The 25,133-nt window shown below is 48.8% G+C and overlaps 1 protein-coding gene across 4 annotated transcripts in view; it reads right to left on the reverse strand.

Annotated features, from left to right (window-relative positions):
- Nucleotides 1-25,133, reverse strand: part of LOC119956543 (glycogen [starch] synthase, muscle-like) — a 67,614-nt gene that overhangs the window by 38,664 nt on the left and 3,817 nt on the right. For 3 of the 4 annotated variants that reach the window (XM_038783839.1, XM_038783841.1, XM_038783837.1), the window contains exons 2-5: nt 16,188-16,303; nt 15,912-16,093; nt 11,313-11,504; nt 10,296-10,484 (exon numbers count right to left, since the gene is read on the reverse strand). In XM_038783839.1, the coding sequence (XP_038639767.1) occupies nt 10,296-10,484; nt 11,313-11,504; nt 15,912-16,093; nt 16,188-16,293 (669 nt within the window). In that variant the 5' untranslated portion in view covers nt 16,294-16,303. Of the gene's footprint in view, nt 1-10,295; nt 10,485-11,312; nt 11,505-15,911; nt 16,094-16,187; nt 16,304-20,629; nt 20,672-25,133 lie in introns of those variants that run through there. The other variant, XM_038783838.1, reaches the window with a different exon arrangement.

The following is a 25,133-nucleotide window of genomic DNA, read 5'->3' on the forward strand; positions in this document are numbered from 1 at the left end:
ATAGAAGCACAGACCCAGGCTACCTAGGTCACACTTTGGCAATCTCGTATACAACCTAACAAAGTTTATAATCTACTCCTCCAATTGGTCAAAAATAGACCATACTTTGCTAGCTTCCAACAAATCACCTTTCTTGTAAATCCTATCCATAAATTATAATTGAAGAGTTAATTCCTCTGCAGTATCCAAATCATCCATATTCAGCCACAAAAATATTTTACCTCTAATTTTACTTTCTCCTGATAATAATAAATTTCTATCTTGCAATTCATGAGCCATCATTACTGAGACCAGCTTTCAATTCCAGATTTTCTGAATTAAATTCAAATTCTACCAGCTGCTGTGAGATTTGAACCCACATTCGCTTGGGTCTCTGGATTATTAGTCCAGTGACATTACCATCTCCTCCCAAGCTTTAAATGAATACCTACAAAGGCAAGGAGCTGATCAGAAATCTCTGACAGTTGTACCAGGAGAGCAGTCATGTGATTACAAAGATAATAGAATATTTGGAGAGAATAAAATGTGAAAGCCAAAGGAAATATTCTATCTGGATTTCCAACATGCCTCTTAGAAAGTGCTCCACCAGAAACTGGTTGAAAATGACATGAAAGGAAGTGTGGTGGAACAGACGGAGAAATGGTTGAAGGGAGACTGCAAATGGATTGGATTCATGAATATCTCATAAACATACAGGAAGGCATTCGGTACAGGGACCATTTTTGCTTCAGTAAATATAAATCAAAATAAACGAGCTGGAAATATAGGCTGGATATCAACTTGATCATGATATCAAGTTTTAAGTAGCAAACGGCAGGCTGAGGATATAAACTGGCTGATATAGTCTCTGTTTCCAATCACAAACTATTTCTTCACCTGAGGCCAAACAAAATCACAAGTAACTTGGTGTTGTATTGACCTCAAGGTGACCTCATATCCTCTCTTCATCCTTCTGGGCTCCTGTGTCAGGCCAATTTTTATCACATCAGCTGCTGTAAGCTTTGGGATTCCCTCCCTAAACCTCTTTGCTTTCTCTCTTTTGCATTCAGACCCTCTTCAAAATCCATTTGTTTTTAACCAAGCTGGACACCAAGCCCAATATTTCCCCTGTGGTTCCATTTTAAATGTCCATGCCTGATTATTGCTGCAATGAAGCATCTTAACGCATTTTAGTTTTGTTAAAGTCACTTTATAAAGTTTCAAACTAGAACATGGGTGGTAAAACATTTTATGAAAAGATTAATGATTTAAAATATATTCAAACGGTAAATAGTCAGATAGTCAAGTTACAGAAATGTCAATCTCGGAGATTTGATTCACTGGTTAGAAAATGGTCATGAAGGAGGAGTATGCGATTTGGAGATCTTCATGGAGATTGGGAAGATAGAAAAGAAACATCACAATGACCATTCTAAACAGGGCTGCTGTGGACTCCTTATTGTGGAAGGAATGTAACATAGAAACAAGAAGAGGCCATTTAGCCCTTCAAGACTATCCCCCCATTCAATGTGATCAACATTGATCGCAATCTGGCTGCATGTACCTGCTTTGTCTTTATATTCCTTAAAACCCTGAGGATAACAAATATCGTTTGAATATCCTTTACCCAGAAATCCAAAAACTGAACATCTGCAAAACCTCCGTGTGAATTTTGGACCTCATCGATCTTTAGTGTGGGAAATCTCTGAGCCAACCTTCAGAGAATCTACATGGCCCAAATGCACAACACCCATCTCCTAAAAGCAGGATCGCAACTGGCAACCAACCCAAACCTCTGAACAGAATCACTAATGGAGCCATAGATTGGGAGATATTACAGGTATTACCCTGCATTTATTATTTAATTGTATACCTAACATTCCTTTCCATTGTATTGACTTTAACCCATACCAGCCTATCCTTCACCCATGGGGGTCTTAGCTTACATGAGATATTCAAAAAACAAAATCATCTGAAATCCAAATGCATTCAGCCCGAGGATAACGGGCATTCTGTTTGTAAATATCATTCTCAATTTTTAAAATTGACAACTTAAGCAGCAGCATGAGACGGTTACTAAATCTAACATGGTATCCCCTCTAGTTGGTTCGAGGACATATTGTTGGAACAGACTAACTTGGACACATAGAATTCCTACAGTGCCGGAAGCCATTTGGCCCATCGAGTCAGCACTTACCCCCCTTAAAGAGCCCCCTACCTAAGCCCACTTCCCCGCTCTATCCCCATAACCCCAACTAACCTGCCAAGAGGCAATTTATCACGGCCAATCTACCTAACCTGCACATCTTTGGACTGTGGGAGGAAAGCGGAGCACCCGGAGGAAACCTATGCACACACGGGGAGAACGTGTGAACTCCACACAGAGAGTGGCCCAAGCCGGGAATCGAGCCCAGGTCCCTGGTGCTGTGAGGCTGCAGTGCTAACCATTGTGCCACCGTGCTGCCCAGAAATTCTCCAGAATTATGTGTTCTAATCTGTTTCGGTCTATGTGAAAGTTAACATCTCATTAAAACGAGACAATATTTGCTCCATGCTTGTTTAATCTTTATTTATTTGCAATCTACCATCTCACAACTTCTATCAACTGTACACAACTCATTTCAGTTTGAAATCCTTTCCTGTTTCTGAATTCTACCACCGCTTGGTTGATTTTATTTCATCCTTCGTAATTAATGATTAAGTTTACTCATTCCCTCTCCATTTCCTGCAGACTTTATAATTTGTGTATTTCATGTTTCTAATTTTATGTTTCCATCGACACCTATTTAGAGGCTGCTCCATTCACCTGAGGAAGGAGCAGTGCTCCGAAAGCTCATGTTTGAAACATATCTCCTGGCCTCTATTCTTCCCCAAGTCCTCATGGTCTGTTCTTCAGTGGTTCCCAACTTCTGGCTTCGCTCCAGAACTCAGACTGACATCCTGGGCTCCATCAGACAGTGCAGCAATTCTCAGAACTTCAGCCGCATCAACCAACCTCTGCCACTAGATGGGGCCTGTGTCCAGCTATTCCATATGGGGCTCAGTCAGATTTCCCTCACCCTCGGGGGAGAGAGCAGCAAATTCCACAGGAATCACGTTTAACACATTTCCCATGAAGCTCAGAAACAAAAGTTACTAAGGAAACAAAACAATTTACCGATCAACACAAAAAAAAACTGACAATTGAAAAACTGAGGAACAAGACGAACAAGATAGTGTGAAAGAGTCCAGCTCACTCAGTGCTACCTCCCTCCCTCCCACACTCCCTCCATCCCTCTGTCACTCCCTCACTCCCTCCCTCACTCATTCCCTCCCTCCCTCCCACACTCCCTCCATCCCTCCCACACTCCCTCCATCCCTCGCTCCCTCTGTCACTCCCTCACTCCCTCCCTCACTCATTCCCTCCATCCCTCCCACACTCCCTCCATCCCTCCCACACTCCCTCCATCCCTCGCTCCCTCTGTCACTCCCTCACTCCCTCCCTCACTCATTCCCTCCATCCCTCCCACACTCCCTCCATCCCTCCCACACTCCCTCCATCCCTCGCTCCCTCTGTCACTCCCTCACTCACTCCATCCCTTACTTTTCCTTCTCCCCTCCCTCCCTCACTCCTCACTCCCTCGCCCTCACTCCCTCCCTCCGTCACTTCCACCCTCACTCCCTTCGTCCCTCACTCGGCAAGTCTGTTGGTGAGTTGGGGGTGAGGGTGAATGAGTCCCCGAGACTGATAGTGAGCCAGACACCCACCCACCCACACATACACACAGACCCACTCACCCCTCACATATACACACAGACCCACTCTCCTCTCACATACACACAGACCCACTCTCCCCTCACATACACACAGACCCACTCTCCCCTCACATATACACAGACCCACTCTCCTCTCACATACACACAGACCCACTCTCCCCTCACATACACACAGACCCACTCTCCCCTCACATATACACAGACCCACTCTCCCCTCACATACACACAGACCCACTCACCCCTCACATATACACACAGACCCACTCTCCTCTCACATACACACAGACCCACTCTCCCCTCACATATACACAGACCCACTCTCCTCTCACATACACACAGACCCACTCACCCCCCACATACACACAGACCCACTCACCCCCCCACATACACACAGACCCACTCACCCCCCACATACACACAGACCCACTCACCCCCCACATACACACAGACCCACTCTCCTCTCACATACACACAGACCCACTCTCCCCTCACATATACACAGACCCACTCACCCCCCACATATACACAGACCCACTCACCTCTCACATATACACACAGACCCACTCACCCCCCACATATACACAGACCCACTCACCTCTCACATATACACAGACCCATTCACCCCCCACATACACACAGACCCACTCACCCCCCACATATACACAGACCCACTCACATCTCACATATACACAGACCCACTCACCCCCCACATATACACACAGACCCACTCACCCCTCACATACACACAGACCCACTCTCCCCTCACATATACACAGACCCACTCACCCCTCACATATACACAGACCCACTCACCCCCACATACACACAGACCCACTCTCCTCTCACATATACACACAGACCCACTCTCCTCTCACATACACACAGACCCACTCACCCCCCACATATACACAGACCCACTCACCTCTCATATACACAGACCCACTCACCCCCCACATATACACACAGACCCACTCACCCCCCACATATACACAGACCCACTCACCCCTCACATATACACAGACCCACTCACATATACACAGACCCACTCACCCCCCACATATACACAGACCCACTCTCCCCTCACATATACACACAGACCCACTCACCTCTCACATACACACAGACCCACTCACCTCTCACATATACACAGACCCACTCACCCCCCACATATACACAGACCCACTCTCCCCTCACATATACACACAGACCCACTCACCTCTCACAAATACACACAGACCCACTCACCTCTCACAAATACACACAGACCCACTCACCTCTCACAAATACACACAGACCCACTCACCTCTCACATATACACACAGACCCACTCACCTCTCACAAATACATACAGACCCACTCACCTCTCACATATACACAGACGCTAGACTCAGTTGTCTATAGTTCCTTGTTTTTTCTCGACCTCCCTTTTTGATCAGTGGAGTTTTAATAGTTACCCTCTGATCCAATGGATCTACTATTTCTAGGGCCACTTCCTTAAGTACTCTGGGATGAAGATTGCCGGACCCTGGAGATTTATCCGCCTTCAATCCCATTAATTTCCAAAGAAATAACTATTTTTCTACTAATACTAATTTCCTGATTTCCATGGCTGATCATTAAGCTCAGTAACCGGTTCCCCCCCCCCCCCACCCACTCCCCCCCCCCACCCACTCCCCCCCCCCCACCCGCTCCCCCCCCCCCCACCCCCCCCCCCCCCCCCACCCCCCCCTCCCGCTCCCCATATCCTTCCATTCTCTCAGCCTGGAATGCCACATCTAACTCCTTCTTGGAAGCCCCCACCCCCAGTGCCCCCAATGCGGCAGGGAATCCCATGTGGAGGGAAACAACAGTATCAGTGCCCGATGCTGATCCGTTTCCAATATGCAGATCTCCCTGCTGGCGGCAGCATCTTTATTTTAGAAAATATTTTATTGAAGCATCCTCTCTCCCTACACTCCCCGTCAATCACTGCAAAATCTAAATCATCCCGCTCTATTGTGAAGATAATTATGAAGTATTCCCAAATCTACTGCCCATTCGCATATGTTCATTTTTTCGTCTTTTTGAGTCCTATTCTTTCCTTAGTTATCCTCTATCTTTTTTAAAAATATTTTATTGAAGCATTTGTAATTTTCACAATTTAACCTGTTGACATTTCTAAGACAACAGCACGAGTTAACGTGGGGGGGGGGGGGGGGGGGGGGGGGGGGGGGGGGGGGATGACCAAAATCATGGAGGTATTAGGAGAATGAGGGGCTGGTTTAGCTCACTCAGCTAAATCGCTGGCTTTTAAAGCAGACCAAGCAGGCCAGCAGCACGGTTCGATTCCCGTACCAGCCTCCCCGGACAGGCGCCGGAATGTGTAACTTCATTGAAGCCTACTCGTGACAATAAGCGATTTTCATTTCATTTCAATTTGGGCAATTTTCAGGCTATAAGTTAAAGATAGGAAAGAGCGAGATGTTTGTGATTCAGACACGGGGGCAGGAAAGGAGGCTGAAGGAGCTGCCTTTCAAAGTGGTTGGGAAGAGTTTTAGGTATTTGGGGATTCAAGTGGCCAAGGATTGGGGGCAGCTTCACAAGTTAAATTTGGGCTAAGCAGTGGGTCAAATGAAAAGGGAATTTTGTAGATGGGACATGCTCCCACTGACGCTGGCGGGGGGGAGTTCAGACGGTGACGGTCCTTCCGAGGCTGTTTTACTTTTTCCAGTGTCTCCCGATTTTTGTCCCAAAGGCTTTTTTCAGAAGTGTGAATGTGGCGATACTGAGGTTTATATTGGGCAGCACAGTAGCATTGTGGATAGCACAATTGCTTCACAGCTCCAGGATCCCAGGTTCGATTCCTGGCTTGGGTCACTGTCTGTGTGGATTCTGCACGTTCTCCCCGTGTGTGCGTGGGTTTCCTCCGGGTGCTCCGGTTTCCTCCCACAGTCCAAAGATGTGCAGGTTAGGTGGATTGGCCGTGATAAATTGTCCTTTGTGTCCAAAATTGCCTTTAGTGTTGGGTGGGGTTACTGGGTTATGGGGATAGGGTGGAGGTATGGGCTTGGGTAGGGTGCTCTTTCCAAGAGCCTGTGCAGACTCGATGGGCCGAATGGCATCCTTCTGTATTGTAAATTCTATGATTCTATATGGCGGGTAAAACCCCGAGAATAAAGAGGACACTCCTGGAACGGGCCCGTGGTGAAGAGGGATTGGCTCTCCTGAGATTTATTAACTATTCCTGGGCTGCCAACATATCGATGGTCAGGAAGTGGGTAGTGGGGAGGGGTCGGTCTGGGAGCGGATGGAGGCAGCATCCTGCAAAGGCACGAGTCTGGAGGCTTTACTGACGGCGCCCCTGCCGTTCTCGCTGGCTCGGTACTCCACAAGTCCGGTGGTGGTGGCAGCCCTGAGGGTGTGGGGGCAATGGAGGCAGCAAATGAGACTGAAGGGGGCGTCAGTGTGGTCACCGATCTGTGACAATCACCGGTTTGTCCCGGGGGCGGGATGGATGGGGGCTTTATGGTCTGGCAGCGGGCAGGGATTGAGAGGTTTGGGGATCTATTCATCCAGGAGAGCTTCCCGACCTTGGAGACATGATGTGGAGATGCCGGTGTTGGACCGGGGTGAGCACAGTAAGAAGACTTCTTACTTGGAGACATTAGAAGAGGAGTTTGATTTGCCGGGTGCGAACGGGTTTTGGTATCTTCAAGTGCGGGACTTTGTACGGAGACAGGTCCCAAGCTTCCCTCGCATCCCCCTGAGGGGACTACAGGATAAAGTGCTGTCAGAAACAGGGGTTGGAGGGAAAGGTTCGGACATATACAGGGAATATTGAGTGGGAAGGGACCCCGATCAGAGAGGTGAAGAGGAAGTGGGAAGAGGAGTTGGGAGGGGAGCTGGAAACTGAACTGTGGGAAAAAGTCTTGAAAAGGATAAATGCATCCTCGTCCAGTGCTAGACTCAGCTTGATTCAGTTCAAGGTAGTCCACAAGACGGTAGCCCGGATGAGTAGGTTCTTCGAGGAGGTGGAGGACAGATGTGGGCGGTGTGGGGGCAGCCGGGCCAACCATGTTCATATATTTTGGGCATGTCCGAAACGGAGGGAATTCTGGCAGGGATTTACAGATGTTATATTGGATGTCCTGGAAGGTAGGGTAACTCCGAGTCCAGAATTGGCAATATTTGGGGTGTCGGAAGATCCGGGGGCAAAGGGGGGGGAAGGAGGCCGATATCCTGACCTTCTCCTCCCTGGTGGCCCGGAGACGGATCTTGCTGAGATGGAGGGACTCAGAGCCCCCGGAATCAGGCCTGTGGGTCAGCGATATGGTAGCGTTTCTCAGTCTGGAGAAAATCAAGTTCGCTGTAAAAGGATCAATACAGGGATTCACCTGGAGTTGGCGTCCGTTCATCGATTTCTTTAACAAAAACTGAACATCAGCAGTAAGGGGGGAAAGGGAAAAAGGGGGGGGGGCGAGGAAAATAGGAGGTATGGTAATGTTAAATAAGGACAGGGAATTTAGTATACGGGTAATTGGGGATAGGGCAGGAGAAGTGGGGTACATGGTTATTTTAGGGGGTATTTTGTGCATCGATACGCGCGGCTGTTTCCGAAATGTCAATATGTTAAATTGTGAAAATTACAAATGCTTCAATAAAATATTTTTTAAAAAAAGAAAGAGGACCGAAAACAGTCAGGTGATGAACTTGCGGGAACACATTAAACAAACAGAGATCTTCAATTAAAACTTAAGCATCAGAAGTTGCTAACAAGCATTGGGCAAGAACAAGAGAAAGAATTGCCAATGCATCAGAACGATTGCTTCGAAGCAGAATTAACAACCAAAACTCATTAACTTCTTGAATTTCATTCCATTCTCAACAGCATGAAGGTTGAGATGTAAATATCAAAGAGAAAATGCAGATTTTGAAAGAAAGTAAAATAAATTCTACAAGCAGACTGACAATCTAACAAGTGAATTGAAAGTGTCCGAGGAGCAGTCAGTGACAATGGAAGAAAGTTTCCAAACAGGGCTTCCTGCCCAGGTTACTTTGTCAAATGTCTATAAGAGTTCGCCGATATCTCCGAACGACATTGCCTCTCAGCAGACAGCAACTGCAGAGCTGAATAAAGATTCATAAGCTCAAAAAAAAAATACTCCAAAGGTTTGGGTAGAATTGTGAAACTTGTGGAAACAAGGGAAGCGATTTTGAAACATAACTTCCACTTACATCAAAGATGACCCAAACGACAACAGAAGAAGCAAAAGAAATGAAAATCAAAATCAAAATCGCTTATTGTCACGAGTAGGCTTCAAATGAAGTTACTGTGAAAAGCCCCTAGTCGCCACATTCCGGCGCCTGTTCGGGGAGGCTGTTACGGGAATCGAACCGTGCTCTGGCCTGCTTTCAAAGCCAGCAAATTAGCCCTGTACTAAACAGCCCCGACAAGTAGATGATGAGAAAGACAAGATGACCAGAATGGTCGTCCACTCCTCAAGAAAGGAGCTAGCATAGCTACCACCAACCAGTACAACAGCCACACCAACCAAGTGCAGTACAACATGAAAGAATGGAAGAAATGGAAGAAAAGGATGAAAACATACCCAGATACCAGAACAACCTCCAAACCTACAGAAAATAAAGCAGCGACAGAGCCTCCTCCTCCAACAGGAGTGTAAGAGATATGAAAGGGTTTACAGGCCTCCAGACCACCTAAACCTTTGAATTCAACAACTTGAAGGGGAAAATGGGGTAATGATAATGTAGGAATGACAATGTAAAATGTATGATGGTAATGACAATGTGAAACATAACGTAAACCATTATCAATTAAAATACATAGGGGGGCGACACAGTGGTTAGCACTGTTGCCTCACAGCACTGAGGAACCGGGTTGGGTCCCAGGTCACTGTCCGTGTGGAGTTTGCACATTCTCCCCGTGTCTGCGTGGGTTTCACCCCCACAACCCAAAGATGTGCAGGGTAGGTGTATTGGCCGCGCTAAATTGCCCCTTAATTGGAAAAAAATAATTGGGCACTCTAAATTTTTTAAAAAGAAAAAAAAAACATTGGGTAAGGACTTGGGGGGTGGAGGTGTAGTATAAGGGTCTGGCACATAAAGGGCTCATGTGGCACTGTGGACAATAGTACCCATACATTGAAGTAAAAGAGCAGATATCCAGGGTCAGTGGGCTGCTGAACAGAGTTCTATGTATCAGCAAGCACGGAGATAACCTAGCTTATACACCTGACTGTACATTCATAAATACTTCTAAGAATCAAAACAGACTTACAGTTAACCAATATCTTCAGACCAACCAAACTGTGACCAACACCTACAACAGTCTCAATAATTACTTACAGAATGCAGAAGTGCATGAACAAAAGGTGGAAACTTGAAATTCTAAAACTCTGTCCTCCAAAGTTCAGCACAGACAACAAAGTTCTGAGTGACCTCGTCCTCTGCTGCAGCAGATATATTGAAGATATATATTTGTACCTTTAACTGATGAAGCATTGTATGAGGATATTTTAAAAGTTTGGAAATATCCCTAACTTACTGAACTAGTTACGCACATGGGCAAGGTTGTTGTAGAAGTCGACGTTTCCAGCACAGAGGTAGCGCCCCAGTAAGGTTGCATGTGTGGTAAAGATCGTGGCGACAGGAATCTTGCGGGTTCGACACATGATCAGACCAACACCAGACAGCCATTCATGGAAGTGGGTGATGATAAACGGACAGTTCTCCCCACATTGAGAAACAAACTAAACAGCAAAGAAACCAGATTAATCAGGCACGGGGAAAAAAACAGCTCTCCAAATATTTAATCTCATGCATTATGTTTTACTGTGTCAGCACTAAGCAGGTAAAAGGGATCATTTATTCATATTTGGGATTGTGTGCTTCATAAACATCCCAGAATTATTTCCAAAACAGTAAATAGAATCAGAGAAAGCAGACTTGCTGGAGTCAGTTTGAGCTCACACTGAATTCAATATCTAAATGATCAACTCTTCCTATTTCCTACTCTTTCCCTGAACCCTTCATTTATTTTTGCAACTGTTCATCCATTCCTGTAAAATATAGGGATTTCTTTTCAATACAGTCCTGTATTGCAGGTCCTAATACATAAGCTCGATGATATTTGACCTGGATTCATCATCATTGGGCACCTCCATATACAGACCCTGCAGCTCTGATTTCTTATCTGGAATGCAAGCAAGCAATAGCAATAATCATTGCCAATGTTCACCAGAATCCTGGAATGCAGTATTGGAACAGAGTGGGTTATTCAGCCTCTCAATCCTGCCCCAATCATTCAATTCGATTATAACTGATCAGTATCTGGGTCACTGTCCGTGTGGAGTTTGCACATTCTCCCCGTGTCTGCGTGGGTTTCACCCCCACAACCCAAAAATGTACAGAGTAGGTGGATTAATCACGCTAAATTGCCCCTTAATTTGAAAAAAATAATTGGGTACTCTAAAATTTAAAAAAAAATAACTGACCAGTATGTCATCTCAATTTATCCTTCTGTTTTAGTAGCATGCGGTTAGGATCTAGATAAATAATCCCACGTGGATTTCACTGACCTCTTCCAGGAACCAGCTGATGAGAAAACCAAAGAGAACAGCATCATTTGCTTCTCGATCGTACCAGGGAATCCCAATGGAGCAACAATCCCACAATTCTGCTTTCCAGCGATCTAGGCTCCAAGCCGTGGCTCCCACATCGAACAGGATTACACACGGATTGCCCTCAATCAGCCATCGGCCAAAATAAACCTGGAGAGGCAGGGAAAAAGGCAAATTGTAAAACAGATCTGATTATTGTGGGACTGCGAAGATCAAGCAGCTCCCTCCCTGTGCGAATTTCAGCCATTGGGTCACACCAGCTCCTGAGCCCAGAAGATTGTAAATCCTAGTCCAGGATGTAAATACTTTTTTAAAATATTTTTATTGAAATTTTTACATTTTACACTCTGTACATTCGGAGAGGATAAATGTGATCGCTGTCCAAAACCCGACAAGTCTGGGACATACCAGAACATGTGGGTGTGGTTGGCCATTCATCCCTGGCACCACTCACACTTGTCCTCCACTTCCGGGAAGAACCTGCTCATTCGTGTTCAGATGCTCTGTGCACCACTTTCAGCTGCATGAGGCTTCGCCCAGAGCACGAGGAGGTGGAGTTGACCCTGCTCAGTGCTTCGCTCCAGAGTCTCCACCCTATTACCAACTGTGGTGGATCACAGTAGCGTAATTCACACTGTATTACTAGGTCTCTGTAAACTCGGTTTACAAGCAGTTGCGCTGCTCTGCCACTAGGGGGAGATGCACTGGGAGTGTACGGGAGTTTGTACTGGGCTCCACCCATGGCTCCTCCCCCCTAACCGGAAGTATAAAGGTTGATGCTGAGAGCCTGCCTGCCAGTTCATCTGGAGTTCATCGTGTCACAGGCAGGCTCTGTTGTAAGACGATTAAAACCACTGTTCACTTCTAACCACGTGTCGCGTGAATTGATGGTCTCATCACCAACCCTAGCTCTTCCACCCATCTTTCCTGTGTCTTGTTGTCGATTGTTGTTAAACCCTTTCTAGTTCACTAATATCCTTTAGGGAAGGAAATCTGCCGCCCAGACCTGGTCCGGCCTACATGTGACTAAATTGGAGAGATTAAACGCAGACTGGGTGACCGTTTTGCAGAACACCTTCAGTCCATCAACAAGCAGGACCCAGACCTTCCTGTTGCTGCCCGGACCGTCCGGCCCTCACATCCAGATGTCCATCCTTGGCCAGCTGTAATGTTCCAGTGAAGCCCAGCACAAACTGGAGGAACAGCACCTCATCTTCCCATTAGGCATGTTACAGCCTTCCGGACTTAACATCGAGTTCAGCAACTTCAGACTGTGAACTCCCTCCTCCACCTTCACCCCATTTTTAATTCTATCAATTTATTTTCATTTCTTCCATTGATCGGGTTTTTCCCTCACCATTGTCCCCCTCCGCCCACTCCACTTGGGACAACTGTTCCTAGTTGTCTTTGTTGTGACAGTAACACATTCTAATCTCTGGATGTACCACTATTACCTCCTTTCTTAGCCTCGATCACCCCCTTTCACATTCCTTTTGTCTTTCGGTCCTCAACCTCAATCTCCCTCTATCCAGCCTCACCACTCCATGCCTCCCCCACTAGAGTATAAATCTCCCTCTATCCAGCCTCACCACTCCATGCCTCCCCCACTACAGTATAAATCTCCCTCTATCCAGCCTCACCACTCCATGCCTCCCCCACTAGAGTATAAATCTCCCTCTATCCAGCCTCACCACTCCATGCCTCCCCCACTACAGTATAAATCTCCCTCTATCCAGCCTCACCACTCCATGCCTCCCCCACTAGAGTATAAATCTCCCTCTATCCAGCCTCACCACTCCATGCCTCCCCCACTAGAGTATAAATCTCCCTCTATCCAGCCTCACCACTCCATGCCTCCCCCACTACAGTATAAATCTCCCTCTATCCAGCCTCACCACTCCATCCAGATTCAAAACGTCAGCCCCCTTCTCTCTCTCCAGACGCTGTCAGACCTGCTGATTGTCCACTATTTTGTTTTTATTACTTCCTATCTGTAATGAGGTGACCAGAACTGTGCACAGTACTCAAGTTGTTACTTAACTAATGATTTATAAGTTCCAGCATGACCTCCCTGCTCTTATATTCAATACCCCGGATAAAGAAAAACATCGTGAGGGACAGAATTAATTTCCACTTGGAGGGGCAAGGATTCATCAAGGACAGTCAGGAGGGGAATCATAGAGCCATAGAGTTGTATAGATGTACAGTGAAGAAAGGGCCCTTTGGCCCATCAGATCTGCACCAGATCTACCCCTAATCTCGCGCTAATCCCACTTCCCAACACTTGTCCCATATCCTTCAATGTGAACGTGTTTATCCAATAGCTTTTTATTCTGCTTTTTTAAAACATAAATTTAGAGTACCCAATTCATTTTTCCCAATTAAGGGGCAATTTAGCCTGGTCAATCCACCCACCCTGCACATCTTTGGGTTGTGGGGGTGAAAGACATGTAATGTGCAAACTCCACAGTGACCCAGAGCCGGGATCGAACCTGGGACCTCAGCACCGTGAGGCAGCTGGGCTACCCCACTGCCACCATGATGCCTTTAAGGAAGTGAGTACTGAGGAAGTGGCCTCGAAATAGTAGATCCATTTAGTGCCATGGTTTTAAAAATCGAGAGTTTACGGCCGTTTTTACGAACGGCCAGACCAGGTGTGTTTGCCGTTCGTAAAAACAGCCGTAAAGGGCTGGGAACTCGGCCCATCGAACAGCTGAGAATCGCTGCCGGCCGTAAAAAAACGCCCTCCCGCTATTCTCCCCCCCCCCCCCCCCCCCCCCCCCCACGCCCGACTCCCGATACGAATCGCTGCCGCCGTTTTTTTACGGCCGGCAGCGATTCTCAGCTGATAGATGGGCCGAGTTCCCAGCCCTTTACGGCTGTTTTTACGAACGGCAAACACACCTGGTCTGGCCGTTCGTAAAAACGGCCGTAAACTCTCGATTTTTAAAACCATGGCACCGATTGGCACGGGCAATCCAGTGCCGGGCATGCCCAGAACATATGGGCATGATTCGCTGGACTCCCCGAACACCTGGTGCACCTGTCCTCACCCCCAAAGAAACTACTCATCCTAGTCCCGGACATGTGGGCCTGGTGCAGCACCTTAAATTGGATGAGGCTAAGCCTCGCACATGAGGAGGAAGAGTTGACTCTCTCCAAGGCATCCGCCCAAGTCCCATCCTCTATCTGCTCCCCTAGTTCCCCCTCCCATTTAGCCTTCAGCTCCTCCACTGACGACTCCTCCACCTCCTGCATTACCTTACAAATGTCAGACACCTTCCCCTCTCCGACCCACACCCCCGAAAGCACTCTGTCCATCGCCCCCCGCAAGGGCAGCAAAGGGAACTCCTCTACCTGTCGCCTAGCAAACGCCTTTACCTGCAAGTATCTGAACATGTTCCCTTGGGGGAGCCCAAATTTATCTTCCAGTTCCCCCAGGCCCGCAAACCTCCCGCCAATAAACAGGTCCCTCAATTTACTGATGCCCACCCTTTGCCACCCCCTAAATCCCCCATCCCTGTTCCCTGGGATGAACCGATGATTGCCACCCAGTGGAGCCTCCATCGAGCCCCCTGTTTCCCCCCTATGCCGTCTCCACTGTCCCCAGATTCTTAGGGTCGCCGCCACCACCAGGCTTGTGGTATACCTCTTAGGAGAGAGCGGCAACGGTGCCGTTACCAAGGCACCCAGGCTCGTACCTCGACAAGACGCCATCTCCATTCTTTTCCACGCCCCCCCCCCCCCCTCCATCACCCATTTACGCACCATTGACACATTGGCTGCCCAATAGTACCCCAATAGGTTGGGCAGCGCCAGCCCACCTCTATCCCTCCCTCGCTCCAGGAAAACCCTCTTCACTCTCGGAGTCCCATGTGCCCACACAAAGCTCAAAATACTGCTAGTCGCCCTCCTAAAGAAGGCCCTGGGGATGAAGATGGGCACGCACTGAAAGAGGAACAAGAACCTCGGAAGCACCGTCATTTTGACGGACTGCACCCTCCCCGCCAACGACAATGGCAGCATGTCCCACCTCTTGAACTCCTCCTCCATCTGATCCACAAGCCGAGTGAAGTTATGCTTGTGAAGAGTCCCCCAGTCCCTGGCCACCTGCACCCCCAGGTACCTAAAGCTCTCCCCTGCCCTCCTAAGCAGGAGCCTGCCAATTCCTTCCTCCTGGTCCCCAGGGTGCACCACAGTTACCCTCTATCTTAACAGATTGATAAAGTGCTGCTGGATTCTCCCTGATTGGGCTTCCTGCTATTGTTTTAAACCCCCTCTTTGCTTTCCGAATTTTCTTTTTGATTTCACCCTCCCCCCCCCCCCCCAACCTCGCTTTGTCTATTTTACCCTGTAACTTATTGACATCCAGGGGTCTCCAGACTACACCCCTGCCCCTATTTCTACTATATGTTGAATAGTGAATCATTTCTTTTGTATATATTTTTTACGTTAGTATTGTTGAAGTTATCAACCTCAATATCTCATGGATTAAGCTTGATGTGAGTTAGTTTCACAGTTTTATGTGAGTCAGTTTCACAGCTGTCAGTGTCATACCTTGCAGCCTTTCGAGTTCATTGAATCAATGGTCCGTTTGATAGCTGCATTCTGTGGCTCGACCAGCTCTACCTGTGATCTCACGTTATGCTCAAAATAGGGCCCCATCATCACGTAATTCTCGCCCCATTCGTCAATTGTTATCTTTGCCTTGGTTTGAATCACAGTGTAGATACCTCCAACTATTGAAAGAAAATATCCAGAGACAGTAAAACTGTCTGTGAGACTGCCAGAGCAGTGAGACTGTTTCTGACACACAGCTGGACATTTCCTTACCTTTGTTGGTCACTTCCCAGGCCACCTCAATCAGGATGATATCGTTACGGGGCACTGTCACTGAGTCATCCAGCTGACCGCTGGGCCTTCTCCCAGGACTGGACATCACCGGACCACTGGAAAAAGTCATCAAAATGCATCAGAATTACAATGGGATAGAATTGAAGAGGATCTGAGTCAAATTTCATTAAGAGGGGTCGCACCTACACAGTGTGATGTCAGGCCTAAGGCAAGATTATACCCCAGGAGAGGTGCCAGGTCCTGGACAGTGTTACACAGTACCCCTGGATGGTGTTACACTGTAACCCGGGATAATGTTACACTGTAACCCTGGACAATGTTTCACTGTAACGTGGCACAATGTTGTATTGTAACCCTGGCCACTGTTACACTGTCACTCAGGATAGACACCAAGTCCTGGACAATGTTACACAGTACCCCTGGATGGTGTTACACTGTAACCCGGGACAATGTTATACTGTAACCTGGGTCACAGGCAAGGTACTGGGCAATAGTGCTGTTGGAACCAACAATTCTACGGACACGTGCTTGTAGGATTAGAATAGCAGTTTTAATATACTCACAACAGAGCCAGCCTATTAGCCATTGAACTTTCGGTGAACTGGCCGGCTGACCATGTGGCACTGATCTTTATACAGCAGCTTCCGGGGGAGGAGTCCTGGGCAGAGCCAAGGGAGAAGCCTACAACTCGAGCATTCCCAGAGCTACTCCCCCTGGAGGACAGGTAGTGCAACTGCACTTACAATATAGACACATGTATATAGAGATTAGAATCCGGTGTGAATCACATTCACCACATTCACCCCCTGTGAAAAAAATCGAGTCCAGCGGGGGTGGTGGCTCACAGAGTTAGTCTGTCCGCTGGATGAATTGTTCTTTTCGATCTGCGGAGCACCGGGGTTGCAGCCTCTTGCGGTGGCTGTGTGGGTGTTGAGAGCTGGGGTACGATGGCAGACTCCGGGGCGGGTCTCGTCCGAACTTTATACACCTCTGGCTCGACCGGAGACTGGGGGCGCTGGGGGCGGGCTGGTTCTGGCGCGTGGAACCGGTGGGGTGAGCTTGCGGAATCGGGGGCACGAGGGGGCGGCAGCACAGGGAACGGGGTAAGGGGTTCCTCAGCAGGGGTAGGGGGGGGGCTGGATCCAGCAGGTGCCAGGTCCCGAAGGGATACTGTGTCCTGGCGACCGTCCGGGAACTCCACGAATGCGTACTGGGGGTTGGGATGGAGGAGGTGCACCTTTTCAACAAGCGGGTCGGTTTTGTGCCCCCTGACGTGCTTCCTCAGGAGGACCGGGCCTGGTGTCCTCAGCCACGCCGGAAGTGAGACTCCCGTGGTAGTGCCCCTAGAAAAAATGAAGAGTCGCTCGTGAGGGGTTTGATTTGTAGCTGTACAGAGGAGGGATCTGATTGCGTGGAGCGCGTCTGGGAGGACTTCTTGCCATTGGGAGACTTGGAGATTCCTGGACCGGAGGGTCAGTAGGACGGTCTTCCAGACCGTCGCGTTCTCCCTCTCCACCTGCCCGTTCCCCCTGGGGTTGTAGCTGGTAGTCCTGCTCGAGGCGATGCCCTTGTCGGGCAGGTACTGATGCAGCTCGTCACTCATAAAGGACGAACCCCGGTCGCTGTGCACGTAGCTGGGGAAACTAAACAGGGTGAAGACACTATGCAGGGCCCTAATGACTGTGTGGGAGGTCATATCAGGGCATGGAATGGCAAAAGGGAATCGGGAGAGCTCATCGATGATGTTGAGGAAATAAATGTTCTTGTTAGTGGAGGGGAGTGGCCCTTTGAAATCGATCGCAAAGCATTCAAAGGGCCTAGAAGCCTTGTCCAGGTGGGCCCTGTCTGGTCTATAGAGGTGCGGTTTGCACTCTGCACAGATCGGGCAGTCCCTGGTGACCACTTTTACCTCCTCGTTGGAGAAAGGCAGGTTTCGGGCTCTGATGTAGTGGGCGAGCCGGGTGACCCCCGGGTGGCAGAGCTCATCGTGGATGGCTTTCAGATGGCTGATCTGCGCGCTGGTGCATGTCCCGCGGGATAGGGCATCCGAGGGCTCGTTGAGCTTCCCCGGTCGATATTTAATATCGTAACTATAGGTGGAGAGTTCGATCCTCCACCGAAGGATTTTATCATTTTTTATTTTGCCCCTTTGCGAGTTGTCAAACATAAAGGCAACCGATCGTTGGTCGGTGATGAGGGTGAACCTCCTACCTGCGAGGTAGTGCCTCCAGTGACGAACAGCCTCCACGATGGCTTGTGCTTCCTTCTCGACTGAGGAGTGTCGGAGTTCTGAAGCGGATAGGGTACGGGGAGAAGAACCCCAAGCACCGTTTGAGGGCCTTGGGGCAATGAGGGAGGGGGAGTTCGGTGCGGTCCGGGTCTGGGCCCAGGACTCCGTTCTCCACGACGTAGCCGAGGATGGCCAGTCTGTTTGTGCGGAAAACGCATTTCTCCTTGTTGTAGGTGAGATTTAATTTCTGTGCCATCTGGAGAAAACGGTGGAGGTTGGCGTCGTGGTCCTGCTGGTCATAGCCGCAGATGGCAACATTGTTCAGATACGGAAACGTGGCCCGCAGCCCGTACTGGTCTACCATTCGGTCCATTGCTCATTGGAACACCGAAACCCCGTTAGTGACGCCGAAAGGGACCTGGAGGAAATGGAAGAGGTGGCCATCGGCCTCGAATGCCGTGTAGTGGCGGTCCTCCGGGCGGATTGGGAGCTGGTGGTATGCAGACTTCAGATCCACTGTGGAAAATAGCCGATATTGGGCGATCTGATTAACCATGTCTGCAATTCTGGGGAGGTGACACGCGTCTAGGAGCGTAAAGCTATTTATGGTCTGGCTATAGTCGACGACCGTGCAAAATCTTTCCCCGGTCTTGACGACCACCACCTGAGCTCTCCAGGGACTATTACTGGCCCCTATGATCCCCTCACTGAGCAGCCGTCGGACCTCCGATCAGATAAAGACCCTATCCTGTAGGCTGTACCGCCTGCTGCGAGTAGCTACTGGCTTGCAATCTGGAGGGAGATTGGCGAAGAGAGGAGGGGGGGAGATGCGCAGCGTGGTTAGGCTGCAGATAGTGAATGGGGGCAGGGGCCTGCCGAAGCTGAGGGTGAGGCTCTTGAGGTTGCACTGGAAATCCAGGCCTAATAAGAGTGGCGCGCAGAGGTCGGGCAGGACATAAAGTTTAAATTTAGAATAACTAGCGCCTCGAATTGTGAGCGTAGCGACGGTGCGTCCTTGGATTTGGACTGAGTGGGAGCCCGAAGCGAGGGCGATAGTTTGGCGCACCGGAAAAATAGAAAGCGAACAGCGTCTTACCAGCTCTGGATGTATAAAGCTCTCGGTGCTCCCGGAGTCAAAGAGGCATGGCGTGCTGTACCCGTTGATCTGGACCTCTGCCATCGAACTTCGTAGGTGCTTGGGGCGGGATTGATCCAGGGTGACTGCGCTGAGTTGCAGGTAGTCGGCGGCTCGATCAGCTGTGCTGGAGTGGCCCCGTGATGACTGCCCTCTGAGTACGTAGTCGTCGAGGTGAGTTTCAGAGTTTAAAGGGGATGAATCCCAAGATGGCCGCCCCCATGAGTCGCACATGGCCGGCCGCATGGAGGAGGATTGCCAAGATGGCCGCCCCCATGAGTCGCACATGGCCGGCCGCATGGAGGAGGATTGCCAAGATGGCCGCCCCCATGAGTCGCACATGGCCGGCCACATGGAGGAGGATTGCCAAGATGGCCGCCCCCATGAGTCGCACATGTCGGGTGGGGACGGAGTCGGCATACAGGCTGCAGCTTTTCGGGGCCTGCGGCAGCGCCGGCCCTAGGGTTGCTGGCGCCCCGGGCAAGCTGAACTTCGGCGCCCTGGGCCCGAGGGGGCGGGGCCGAGGGGGGGCCAAGGGGGGGGGGGCGGGGCGGAGCCGAGGGGGCGGGGGCGGGGAGGGGCGGACCCGAGGGGGGGCGGGGAGGGGCGGACCCGAGGGGGGGCGGGGGGGCGGACCCGAGGGGGGGCAGGGGGCGGACCCGAGGGGGGGCGGGGGGTCTGAGGGGGGCGGACCGAGCGGGGGGGCGGACCGGGGGGGGGCGCCCTGGGGGAGGGCGGCCACCGCGCATGCGCTGGTTGGCGCCGGCCCAACTGCGCATGCGCGGGACCCGAGTCTGGCGCCCCCTAGCACATGGCGCCCCGGGCAAGCTCCCTATGTTCAGCCGCGGTAACGGCTTGATAATTACAGTCATTGGAAAGATTGTTCAATTCCCTTACAAACTCGGTTAGCGTTTCTGTAGGCTGCTGACAGCGAGTCGTAAACACGTGGCGTGCATAAACCTCGTTAATGGGCCTAACGTACATTTTGTCCAATATCGCCAGGGCTGCGGTGTAAGAACCGGCCGGATTCAGCTGTGTGGAGATTCTGTGGCTTACCCTCGCATGCAGTAGGCTGAGTTTTTGTTCCTCCGTTGTTCCGGCGGTGCTGGCTTCTGCCAGGTAGGCTTTAAAACATCTCAGCCAGTGGGAAAAAATGTCCTTAGCCTCTGCATCCTGTGGGTCGAGTTCTAGGCGTCCGGGCTTGAGGGCTGCTTCCATGATTTCTTCGACTGTTTCCTGAGTATATTAAATTGTTGGAACCAACATTTCTACGGACACGTGTTTGTAGGATTAGAATTGCAGTTTTAATATACTCACAACAGAGCCAGCCTATTAGCCATTGAACTTTCGGTGAACTGGCCGGCTGACCATGTGGCACTGATCTTTATACAGCAGCTTCCGGGGGAGGAGTCCTGGGCAGAGCCAAGGGAGAAGCCCCGTACAACTCGATCATTCCCAGAGCTACTGCCCCTGGAGGATAGGTAGTGCAACTGCACTTACAATATAGACATGTATATACAGATTATAATCCGGTGTGAATCACATTCACCACAAGTGCACTGTACCCCGGGACAGTGTTACACAGTAACCCAGGTCACAGGCAAGATCCTGGGCAATGTTACACTGTAACCCGAGACAATGTTACACTATAACCCTGGATAATGTTGCACAGTCACCCAGGACAATGTTACATTGTAACCGGGACAATGTTACATTGTAACCTGGGACACTGTTACACTGTAACCCGGGACAATGCTACACTGAAACCTGGGGCACTGTTCCACTGTCACTCGAGACAGAGACCAGGTCCAGGACAATGTTACACTGTACCCCGGGACAGTGTTATTCTGTAACCCTGGGCAATGTTACATTATAAACCGGGACAATGTTACCCTGTAACCCGGGATACTGTTACTCTGTAACCTGGGATACTGTTACACTGTAACCCGAATAGTGTTACACTGTAACTGGGTCAGAGGCTGGTCCTGGACAATGTTACACTAGAGCCCGGGACATTGTTACACTGCAACCCTCAACGATATTACACTGTAACCCGGGACATAAGAACATAAGAACTAGGAGCAGGAGTAGGCCATATGGCCCCTCGAGCCTGCTCCGCCATTCAATGAGATCATGGCTGATCTTTTGTGGACTCAGCTCCACTTTCCGGCCCGAACAACATAACCCTTAATCCCTTTATTCTTCAAAAAACTATCTATCTTTACCTTAAAAACATTTAATGAAGGAGCCTCAACTGCTTCACTGGGCAAGGAATTCCATAGATTCACAACCCTTTGGGTGAAGAAGTTCCTCCAAAACTCACCTCCCCTTATTTTGAGGCTATGCCCCCTAGTTCTGCTTTCACCCGCCAGTGGAAACAACCTGCCCGCATCTATCCTATCTATTCCCTTCATAATTTTATCTGTTTCTATAAGATCACCCCTCATCCTTCTAAATTCCAACGAGTACAGTCCCAGTCTACTCAACCTCTCCTCATAATCCAACCCCTTCAACTCTGGTATTAACCTAGTGAATCTCCTCTGCACACCCTCCAGTGCCAGTACGTCCTTTCTCAAGTAAGGAGACCAAAACTGAACACAATACTCCAGGTGTGGCCTCACTAACACCTTATACAATTGCAGCATAACCTCCCTAGTCTTAAACTCCGTCCCTCTAGCAATGAAGGACAACATTTCATTTGCCTTCTTAATCACCTGTTGCACCTGTAAACCAACTTTCTGTGACTCATGCACTAACACACCCAGGTCTCTCTGCACAGCAGCATGTTTAAATATTTTATCATTTAAATAATAATCCCTTTTGCTGATATTCCTACCAAAATAGATAACCTCACATTTGTCAAAATTGTATTCCATCTGCCAGACCCTACCCCATTCACTTAACCTATCCAAATCCCTCTGCAGACTTCCGGTATCCTCTGCACTTTTCGCTTTACCACTCATCTTAGTGTCATCTGCAAACATGGACACATTGCCCTTGGTCCCCAACTCCAAATCATCTATGTAAATTGTGAACAATTATGGGCCCAACGCTGATCCCTGAGGGACACCACGAGCTACAGATTGCCAACCAAAGAAATACCCATTAATCCCCACTCTTTGCTTTTGATGAGCCATCAATTGCACGAGAGACGAGTTGCTTTACAAAAGTTAGGCTTTAATAAGCTAGAACTTAGCCCTGCGGTTGTCTACAATAAAATGGATGACCGCCGGGCGCTTCGACTATTTATACTTCGGTAAGGAGGCGCGGTTAACTCAGCCTCTCAACCAATCGGAGAGCAGTCACATGACTGGTCTCAACCAATCGGTCGGGAGGCACATGACCGACCAGGGCCAATGGTAAGCCGGTGTTTTGCACCAATGGCAGACAGCTATGCAAATCATATCACCACAGCTTTCTATTAATTAACCAATCCTCTATCCATGCTACTACTTTACCCTTAATGCCATGCATCATTATCTTACGCAGCAACCTTTTGTGTGGCACCTTGTCAAAGGCTTTCTGGAAATCCAGATATACCACATCCATTGGCTCCCCGCTATCTACTGCACTGGTAATGTCCTCAAAAAATTCCACTAAATTAGTTAGGCATGACCTGCCTTTTACGAACCCATGCCGCATCTGCCCAATGGGACAAATTCCATCCACATGCCTCGCTATTTCTTCCTTGATGATAGATTCCAGCATCTTATCTACTACCGAAGTTAAGCTCACTGGCCTATAATTACCCGCTTTCTGCCTACCTCCTTTTTAAAATAGTGGTGTCACATTTGCTAATTTCCAATCCGCCGGGACCACCCCAGAGTCTAGTGAATTTTGGTAAATTATCACTAGTGCATTTGCAATTTCCCTGGCCATCTCTTTTAGCACTCTGGGATGCATTCCATCAGGGCCAGGAGACCTGTCTACCTTTAGCCCCATTAGCTTGCCCATCACTACCTCCTTAGTGATAACAATCCTCTCAAGGTCCTCACCTGTCATAGCCTCATTTCTATCAGTCACTGGCATGTTATTTGTGTCTTCCACTGTGAAGACCGGCCCAAAAAAACCTGTTCAGTTCCTCAGCCATTTCCTCATCTTCCATTATTAAATCTCCCTTCTCATCCTCCAAAGGACCAATATTTACCTGACCTACAATGTTACACTGCCACCCGGTCACAGGCAAGGTCATGGACAATGTTACACTGTAACCCTGGACAGTGTTACACTGTAACCCGGGACAATATTATTCAGTAACACTGGACAGTGTTACACTGTAACCCGGGATAGTGTTACACTGTAACCCGGGATAGTGTTACACTGTAACCCTGGACAGTGTTACACTGTAACCCGGGACAATATTATTCAGTAACACTGGACAGTGTTACACTGTAACCCGGGATAGTGTTACACTGTAACCCGGGATAGTGTTACACTGTAACCCTGGACAGTGTTACACTGTAACCCGGGACAATATTATTCAGTAACTCTGGACAGTGTTACACTGTAACCCGGGACAATATTATTCAGTAACTCTGGACAGTGTTACACTGTAACCCGGGATAGTTTTACACTTTAACCCTGGACAGTGTTACACTGTAACCCGGGACAATATTATTCAGTAACTCTGGACAGTGTTACACTGTAACCCGGGATAGTGTTACACTGTAACCCGGGATAGTGTTACACTGTAACCCTGGACAGTGTTACACTGTAACCCGGGACAATATTATTCAGTAACTCTGGACAGTGTTACACTGTAACCCGGGATAGTTTTACACTTTAACTCGGGACAGAGACCAGGTTGTGGACAATGTTACACTGTAACCCAGGACAATGTTATTTAGTAACCCTGGACAGTGTTATACTGTAACCCGGGACAGTGTTACTCTGTACCCTGGGACAGTGTTACACTGTAACCTTGGATAATGTTACACTGTAACCCTGGACAATGTTACTGTGTACACTAGCCAATGTTACTCTGTAACCCGGGATAATGTTATTCTGTAACTCTGGACAGTGTTACACTGTAACCCGGGACAATGTTATTTAGTAACTCTGGACAGTGTTACACTGTAACCCGGGACAATGTTATTCTGTAACTCTGGACAGTGTTACACTGTAACCCGGGACAATGTTATTTAGTAACTCTGGACAGTGTTACACTGTAACCCGGGACAATGTTATTTAGTAACTCTGGACAGTGTTACACTGTAACCCGGGACAATGTTATACTGTAACCCTGGACAATGTTACTACTATATGTACACTAGCCAATGTTACTCTGTAACCCGGGATAATGTTATTCTGTAACCATGGACAGTGTTACACTGTAGCAAGGGACTGTGTAATCTGTAATCCGGGACAATGTTCCTCTGTAACCCTGTACAATGTTACACTGTAACCCTGGACATTGTTACTCTGCATCCTGGGATAGTTTTACTCTGTAACTCTGGGCATGCGCAGTCTGTAATCCTGGACACTGTAACGCTGGACGATGTTACTCTGTACCCTGGGACAGTGTTACACTGTAACCCTGGATAATGTTACACTGTAACTC

The sequence above is a fragment of the Scyliorhinus canicula genome, chromosome 23 (genome assembly GCF_902713615.1).
Source record: "Scyliorhinus canicula chromosome 23, sScyCan1.1, whole genome shotgun sequence".
In the NCBI taxonomy this organism is placed as follows: domain Eukaryota; kingdom Metazoa; phylum Chordata; class Chondrichthyes; order Carcharhiniformes; family Scyliorhinidae; genus Scyliorhinus; species Scyliorhinus canicula.